General features: G+C 50.1%; 1 protein-coding gene across 1 annotated transcript in view; it reads right to left on the bottom strand.

The window, feature by feature from the left end:
- Positions 1-414: 414 nt before the first annotated feature.
- Positions 415-8955, bottom strand: part of LOC100353287 (nmrA-like family domain-containing protein 1) — a gene marked incomplete at its 5' end in the record, with an annotated part of 61820 nt that continues 53279 nt past the window's right edge. The window contains 2 exons of the mRNA XM_051818435.3: positions 415-1061; positions 6884-7074. Of these exons, the coding sequence (XP_051674395.3) occupies positions 882-1061; positions 6884-7074 (371 nt within the window). The remainder of the gene's footprint in view (positions 1062-6883; positions 7075-8955) is intronic.

The following is an 8955-nucleotide window of genomic DNA, read 5'->3' as shown; positions in this document are numbered from 1 at the left end:
GCAAAGCCAGAGAACCACAGAGGCCCATGGGAACTCTTCCAACGTCTCCTTTCCCACTTCCCCACTCCTCCCAGGTTTTGCCCCCAGCTTCCTGGCCTTTACCCCCTGCAGATCCTTCAGGCTTCCCTTGGAGCCAAATGGTTGCACGGCTCCTCTTCCCTGGCCCGGCACCAACTGGGAAGGAACCACAGCATCTTTGGCAAAGAGACGATTCCAGTGCTGGTGCTAATGGCAGCCGTTTGTGGAATAGACGGATGAATGGATACCAAAATGATTGAAGGACAATTCAACAGATGATTGACGGAATGACTCAGAGAACGAACTTCCAATCTCTGGAGCAAAAGTGAACTTAAGAGTTTTCAAGGCTCGTGCTTGTTCATTGAACACCAGGGTGCCCAGAAAATTCTCTACAATGGTTTACAGTGATGTTTATTTTTAAATATCGAATTCAACATTCACTGAGAATTTTGCAATGGACTTGAGAAAATGGAGCTACCTAGGGCTTGAGATGACTCCCTCAGGAGAAAGCTGAGTGGGCTGGCATTCCTGTTAGCAGAGCTGCCTCCCAGAGCCCAGAGCCCCAGAGGTGACTTGGTCACTGGGGAGAGAGAGCTACAAAAGATGACATCCATTTGGGGCTTCTCATGTCACCCTTAGCACTGGCTGAAAAGATATTCCAATCAAATCACCGTGCAGGGTCACAAAATGCAGTGCTGCCCATCAAAGCCAGGGCTCCAGGGAATCCTTTGATCTTGCAGATGATGGCATTCTAGCATCGCTGGTGCATCAATGCAGATATTGTGCTGCAAAAAGAATAGACGGAGAGAGAAAGCAGGCCAGGTGCTGGGGGCGGGGTGGGGGCCATCTGAACCCCTCATTCCCTACAAGCCCTTGAAGGCTCCTAGGTTGTCGGAGATAAACTGGTTGAAGCTTCTGACTCTGGGGTTTAGTCGGTGGGTGAGAGCGACATCACGGTCCTGCTGCATTTGGTAGAAACGACACATATCAGCCAGTTCCTTCGCCGCCGGGAAGCTCAGCTTCTCATAAGCTTCGGGCGTGATCTTTGAAGAACAAAAGAGCAGGAAATGTTACAGCCCACATTCAAAAGAATTTTGAGAAGATATTATTCACCTTAATGATGCTACAAGTCATCAATCCGTGTGCCTAACCCTAAAATCCAAAGTCCTTTTCCCAGAAGCTGGGTGGCTGCAAACTGACTTTTCTGGACACGTTTGGTGGCCAAGGTGAGCCCCAGGAAGCTACTTATGGGCTTCAATTATCTCATTTAGTGAAACCAGTCAATTACCTTTCTGTACAGATACGGATGTGTTTGATAACAAGCTCCCGCCCCAGTCCCTGCTGGTGATGGCACATCCCATATGGAGGCTATAACTTAACTTAGGAGAAAACTGCAAGATTCTGAAAGCAAAACAGTTCCCAGCCCCGGGTGTTTTGGGTAAGGTACAGTGGAGCTTCACCACGCTTCGTGTGCTTTTCATGTGCATTTCTTCCTGGGGTTCCCCCAGGAGCCTTCCGGGGAGTGTATGAGCCAGCTGCCCCTCCATGTGGTACACCTGCCCCCACCCTCGCCACCCTTCTTATTACAGCTGCACTGAGTCTCCACTCATCCCAGCTCAGCCAGGGAGCACACCCCATGGCCCTGAGCTGCCTCGTCACTGCCCATGAATCTACACCTTGAATCCTTTCAGGCTCTAACTAAATCACTAATGTTCTCACTGAGTCAGCAAAAAACCACTTCTATCTGACCCAATATAATCTTTTTAGCCCCTAGAAGTAAATTCTGACCTCAAAAATGTGGTCTAAGAAAAAAAATCAAAACCTTGACGGAAGGAAGAGTTGTTTAGCCCCAGTGGGTAAGACACCTGCATCTTACATAGCAGGACCTGGATTCAGTTCTCAGCTCTCGCTCCTGATTCCAGCTTCCTGTTAGTGTGGACCCTAACAGGGAGGTGGCTGTGATGTTTCATGTCATTGGACTCCTGTCATTGACATGGGAGACCTCGATTGAGTTCCTGGCTCCTGGCTCTGGCCTGGCCCAGCCCCAACTGTTGTGGGCATTTGGGGAGTGACCCAGGAGATAAGAATTCTCTCTCTCTAGGCCGGCACCACAGCTCACTAGGCTAATCCTCCGCCTTGCGGCGCCGGCACACCAGGTTCTAGCCCCGGTCGGGGCGCCGGGTTCTGTCCCGGTTGCCCCTCTTCCAGGCCAGCTCTCTGCTGTGGCCAGGGAGTGCAGTGGAGGATGGCCCAAGTGCTTGGGCCCTGCACCCCATGGGAGACCAGGAGAAGCACCTGGCTCCTGCCATCGGATCAGCACAGTGTGCCGGTTGCAGCGCGCCGGCCGCGGTGGCCATTGAAGGGTGAACCAACGGCAAAGGAAGACCTTTCTCTCTGTCTCTCTCTCTCACTGTCCACTCTGCCTGTCAAATAAATAAATAAAAATAAAAAAAAAAAAAGAATTCTCTCTCTCTTTCACCCTCTCTCTCATCCTTCCTCTCCCTCTCAGATTTTTTTTAAAAATCAATGCTACAGACACAAATAATATATAAAAATGATGGTTGTCATATACCATTTAAAAATCCAAGAGTCAGGGGCTGGCCCTGTGGTGCAGCGGATTAAAGCCCTGGCCTGCAGTGCCAGCATCCCATATAGGTGCCAGTTCAAGTCCTGGCTGCTCCACTTCTGATCCAGCTCTCTGCTATGGCCTGGGAAAGCAGTAAAGGATGGCCCAAGTCCTTGGAGAGAGTCCAACTCGTGGGAGACATGGAAGAGGCTCCTGGCTCCTGGCTTCAGATTGGCCCAGCTCTGGTCATTGCAGTCATTTGGGGAGTGAACCAGCAGGTGGAAGATCTTTCTCTCTGTCTCTCCCTCTCCCTGTAACTCTGTCTTTCAAAGAAAGAAATCTTAAAAAAAAAAAATAATAAAAAGACACAAGAGCCTACATGTCCATGGTTATTTGTGGTACATCTACTCTAAGAATATTATGCAGATACTAAAATTAATGTTTTTTAATTCTTTTTGTATTATTTCAAATATTATACAATAAAACTTTAAGGACAAAAAAATAAAATTAAACTTACATTTAAAAAATCAAATTATTGGTTTTTTTTACCAAATAGGAAAATGCTCATAATACAACATTAAATGAAAAGGTCAGACACGAAATGGGGCACATAGTGTTATTTTAAATGTATTAAATATCTAGTTATACTGGGAAAAGACTAGAAGGAGACCATGGCACTCTATCCCTATATGAGAGTGAGCTATGTGTAATTTCAATTTTCATAATTATTTCTATAATAAGAATTTGCAATTTTTGAAATTAAAAAGTTAAGAGCTCTAAGTGAGTTTGTAATAGAAGACTCTGTGGGAGAAGCATGGACGATGACTGAAAATATCTCTGAGTCATCTTGCTAACTGATCGCTAGCATGTCGCAGTAAGATAAGGAATTCTTTTGCAGCAGATTTTTAGCGCAGAGAATGGGTTTTGTTGTGTCTCACTGTCTGTTACAACCATGCTCCTTCTGGGGTAAGACCACAGTTTCACCCAGACTAGGGTTGTTGGTGGACATTTGTTCTGGCCACGGATTCCCTGAGGCAAAAAACTGGGCGATGGGAGGTAGAGAAATTAGACTGAACGTGCTGGAGCGCCACCTTGTGGCCAATTGCATTTTCCCCAGAAATAGCAAAACACCTGTGCACTTCCCCACGGGAGACTGTGGGTGGTATTTTCAAGCCAACCTAGTTCCTGAGACCAGCGTTAACCATTCTGTGGAACTTCTGGTCTCGAAGGCCCTAGAACTTTTGATGCCAAGGAAGCTTCAGCTGCGTTATGAAACAACTTGATGTCCCAAGAACAGTTGGGATGACTGGGAGATGCTTGGGAGGTCCTGAGACACCCAAAACAAGCCCCTGAGAATGCGCACACACCCCCACACACCTTCCCCCTCCTCTCCTTCCTTGCCGAGTTCAAACTCCACACGATACAACGAACTTGAGCCCCAAGAGCAGGTGCCCAGAAGAGAGGTCCCTGAGAAGTAAAACTGCACCCTGGGTGCAAAAGACCCTAAAGACCCTCTGGGGAGCCCCTCTCAAACATGCATGCCCACCTGCCTAGCCTTGGGAGGTGACTTGTTTTCTCCACCAAATGTTGTGTGGTTCAATGACATGCCGAGACGTAGCTTTGCCACGGCATTGTCATCTACAGTCATTTTCCAGGAAAAAAAAAAAAAAAAAAAAAAGAGCTCTTAGCCTCTGCACAGCTCTAGAACCTCAGGCTGAATTGGGAACCCAGATACCCCCTGAAGCCTCACTGATGCAAACCAGAACCTGCCTCCTATCCCACTCTAGGAAACGTTCCACAGCAGGTGCTGACAAAAAATGCTTTTAAACGGCTGGATACAAATATTGCAGGCTTTGTGGGCCAGCTGGTTTCTGTCAGAGCCACTCAGCTCTGTTGTGGCGTTGTGAAAATGGCCTGCGTGGGGAAATGGCTGGGACTGTTCAACAGTACCGATTCTTCTCACTTTTCTTCTTCAGGTTTATTTATTTGGAAGGCAGAGTGACAGAGAGAGAAAGAGAGGTAGAGAGAGAAAGAGATCTTCCATCCACTGGGTCACTCCCCAAATGGCTGCAATAGCTGGGGCCGGGCCAGGCCGAAGTCAGGAGCTTTTTCTGGACCTCCCACGTGGGTGCAGGGGCCCAAGTGCTGGGCCATCTTCCACTGCTTTCCTAGGTGCATTAGCAGGGAGCTGGACCAGAAGTGGAGCAGCCGGGACTTGAACCGGCATCCAAATGGGATGCTGGCACTGCAGGCAGCAGCCCAACCCACTATACAACGACGCTGGTCCCTGTTCTTACTTTTCTACAGTCTATGCTACTCCTGTATGATCAGTTACTGAGGACATAACTAAGTGCCAGACCCAGTGCCAACCTCCTGCCATATGTGTCTCATTTCACCCTCACAACAATCTTACTTGGGAGGTATGAGAACGCTTTTTTTTTTTTTTTGGACAGGCAGAGTGGACAGTGAGAGAGAGAGAGACAGAGAGAAAGGTCTTCCTTTGCCGTTGGTTCACCCTCCAATGGCCACTGTGGCTGGTGCGCTGCGGCCGGCGCACCGCACTGATCTGAAGCCAGGAGCCAGGTGCTTCTCCTGGTCTCCCATGGGGTGCAGGGCCCAAGCACTTGGGCCATCCTCCACTGCACTCCCTGGCCACAGCAGAGAGCTGGCCTGGAAGAGGGGCAACCGGGACAGAATCCGGTGCCCCGACCAGGACTAGAACCTGGTGTGCCGGCGCCGCAAGGCGGAGGATTAGCCTAGTGAGCCGCAGCGCCGGCTGAGAACGCTTTCTAAACACAGGAAGCAACCAAGGCTGAGAGAGGTTAAGAAAGCTGTGAAGATCCCACAAACAAGGAGTAGGTATTTAGCCCAGAGGTTAAGATGCTTGCACCCACATCAGAGTGTCTGGGTCTGATTCCCAGCTCTGGCTCCTAACTCCAACTTCCTGCTAACCCAGACCCTGGGAGGAAGAAGCGATGGCTCAAGTAATTGCGTTCATCAACTGTCTTCCTGGCTCCTGGGTTCAGCCTCAGTTGTTGCAAGCAATTGCACAGTGAACTGGCGGATGGAAGCTCTCTGTCTTCATCTCTCTTTTTCTTTGTCTCTGTGACTCAAAGAACAAACAAAAGATTCTGCACTTCTAAGACTCGGCTCTCCCCCGCAGTGCCTCTGGTCACTGGTGCTGATGACAGAGTCCTCACCCGGCAGCCCCCTTGCTCCCCTCCACCTCTTGCATGAAGCCCTCTGCTGCCTTTCTCTGGTCACTTATTACAGTGATAACTGGACAACCTGGAGCAGCCTGCCTTCTGCTATTTAAGGACATACTTGGGGCCGGGTGCTTTATAAAGAGAAGAGGTTAATGTGGCTCACAGTCCTGGAGGCTCACAGGCATGCAAGGCAGGACCACGTGGTGAGTGAGGGGCGGGGCCGGGCCTACTCTTCTGTAGCAACCCCTCTGGCAGGAAGTAACTCCGATCCAGCAAGACCAATCTTACTCCCTTCACAGGGCAGTGCCCAGTGGTCTATGCAACTCCCATGAGATCCCACTTCATAAAAACCCCAGCAGCTCTCAACATGGCCACATGGGGGCCCCGCCCTCCAACACATGAACCTCCAGGGGACAAACCACGTCCCAGCCATGGCAGCACCTGCGGCGCTGTGTCTTCTGATGACCATGGGGACTATAGGGACGTTGACATTTTCACCCCGTTTCTGCCATAAACTGTTTAAAGATAGCACCGGGTACATAACAACCACTGGTCACACACACACACACACACACACACACCTGCTACATGCCAAACACTGTGGTAAACCCTTTAAATCCATTCTAACTTCTACAAGAACAATCCTGAGGTCGATTCGATTCTCCCCACTTTACAGATGAGGAAGTGGAGGCTGAGAGAGGCCAGGGCCGTGCCTGGTCGGCTGGCTCTGTGGACTGCAAGGACCAGCAGTGAGCGCCTGGGAGAGGGGTTGGGACAGAGCATGCGCAAAAGTTCTGCCTCGGTCTTTAGTTCCCAAGTTCTTTCCACCCAAAAGTAATCTTACTTCAATAAACTGACTAACCTTGTGCCAAAGAAATCAAGCCATCTGCACGGGCTGCAGCTGCATCAGCCAGCGAAGATAGATTTGTGGAACTGGAGTCCTGCTCAGCTGCTTCTGACCCATCGAGCTCAACCCTGCCTGAGCCCCACTTTGGGTGGGTTCACCCCGGAAGCCTACCAGAATTTGTACATTGGCGGAAATGTTAACCATGATGGTGTCCTGTGATCACACCGATGTCTCCCAGGCACTCACCTTTGTGTCTCGAACATCTTTCCCCAAAGTCTTGGAAAAAACATCACAATATTGCTGTACTGTGAGTGCTTCGGCACTGAGGCCCACGGCCTTGCCTAGAAACTCCTCTGGAGAATTGAAAATGCTGAGGATGGCGGCTCCAGCATCAGCCACGGAGATCCCGTGCATCGGCACGTCCCCCATGGGTATTGCTAATTTGGGAGGGAAAAAAAAAAAAGATTGAAAACAGTTAATTACATCGCATCCTTAATAGGTCCCACCAGCCCGAAGCAATCAACCTCTTAAACCGAAAGTGTGAAGAGGCAATGAAAAACTGGCCGCAATCTCTGCACAGTTTGAAGGTTTTTGCGGAAGACACCATCGCACCTGGGTGCCGGCTAAAAGAGAGCACGCCTTGACGACGACGCATCGGCGGTGTGCGCAGTGTGATTGATTGCGTCTGCAGCCCGGGCATCTCCGCTCAATTTCCATCTGAGCATTCCTCTTCTTGCTCAATGTCCTTGCTTGCCTGTTTAATGGACTTTCTAAACAGAACAGCCCCAGACTGAACGCCCACACCTGCTGTCACCTGCTTCCCCCCCACCCCCCGCAGGCTTCCCCATCTCAGTTACTAGCAACTCTTTCCAGTTTTTCAGATCAAAAATCTTGGCCTTAGCCTTGAAATCCCATCATCTATATTTTATGAACTCTGACTCACGTCATGTCTGGAACCCGCCCACTTCTCACCATGCCCGTCGCTACCGCCCCAGACCAAGCCACCAGCATCTTCGAGTTGGAAGAAGGCAGAATTGTCTCCTTCTTTCTCCAGCCCTTCTAGCGTCTCTTTTCAACCCAGAAGTCAGAGTGATCTTGTCAAAACTAAAGTCAGCTCCTGTCATGTCTGCCCGAAGCCCTCTGTAACTCCAGGTTCCTCTGAGAAAAAGCCAGTGGCTCAGAAGTCTCACACAAATAGACTCTATGTTGGGGCTGGCCCTGTGGTGTAGCCGGTAAAGCCACTGTTTGCAGTGCCAGCATCCCATATGGGCACCTGTTCGAGTCCCGGCTGCTCCACTTCTGATCCAGCCCTCTGCTGTGGCTTGGGAAAGCAGTAGAAGATGGCCCAAGTGCTTGGGCCCCTGCACCTGCATGGGAGACCCGGAAGAAGCTCCTGGCTCCTGGCTTCAGATCAGCACAGCTCAGTTGTAGCCAAATGAGGAGTGAACCAGTGGGTGGAAGACCTCTCTCTTTGTCTCTGCCTCTCCTCTTTCTTTGTAATTCTGACTTTCAAATATAAATAAATCTTAAAAAAAAAAAAAAAAGACCCTCTGTTCCCTCTGATCTCACTCCCTACCACCCGCCCCCCACTCGTTCTGTTCCAGCCGCACAGGCAGCTCCCTCTGCCTGGAAAACGGCCCCTGAGAACCCACAAGGTTCTCTAGGAGGTGCACAGATGGCGGTTCCCAGAGACCAACCTGATCACCTGTTCAGATGCTGCGTGGCCCCTTTATGTTGCCCTGATTTTGCTGGCGCACTGAGCACCTCCTGGCGTTGCGCAGACCCTGCTCATTGACGTCGATTTTTGTTTGCTGTCTCCTTCACCAGAACGTGAGCTCCAGGTGGCAGAGTTCTGACTGTTTCCTAGTACCTATTGGGTTCCTAGTAAGTGACTGACAGATTGGAGGCCCTCCGAAATGTGCTGAACGATGAGCCAGTGAACAAAGACATCCACTGGTTTATTCCAGAAAGGACCCCAAAACATGGGACTCGTTGCTTAGGGTTGCTTGGCCAGCAGGCAGCAAAGAGGATTCCAACTCTTGTCCTTCGCTTCAGAGCTTGTGCCTGACCTACAGCGTTCAACAGATTCCTAGAATTCCAGGGGCTAGAACCCACTGTGGGGTGGATCTAGAGGCAGGCTCAGGGCCTCACAGCCAGAAAGCAACAGGCCAGGGCAAGGATCAAAGTGTCGGTGCAGTATGCAAGTCGCATGAGGCTTACTATCCAGAGACTAAATGGCATACTTTGTCTTTCAGTTCAGTCATCCTCCCATCTAGCCCAGGTCATGGCGATGAGGGTCACTCTGATGAATTTTAATC

The sequence above is a fragment of the Oryctolagus cuniculus genome, chromosome 4 (assembly GCF_051225735.1).
Source record: "Oryctolagus cuniculus isolate XC-2025 breed Fujian yellow rabbit chromosome 4, ASM5122573v1, whole genome shotgun sequence".
NCBI classification, from domain to species: Eukaryota; Metazoa; Chordata; class Mammalia; order Lagomorpha; family Leporidae; genus Oryctolagus; species Oryctolagus cuniculus.
This window is presented reverse-complemented; position numbering and strand designations above follow the sequence as displayed.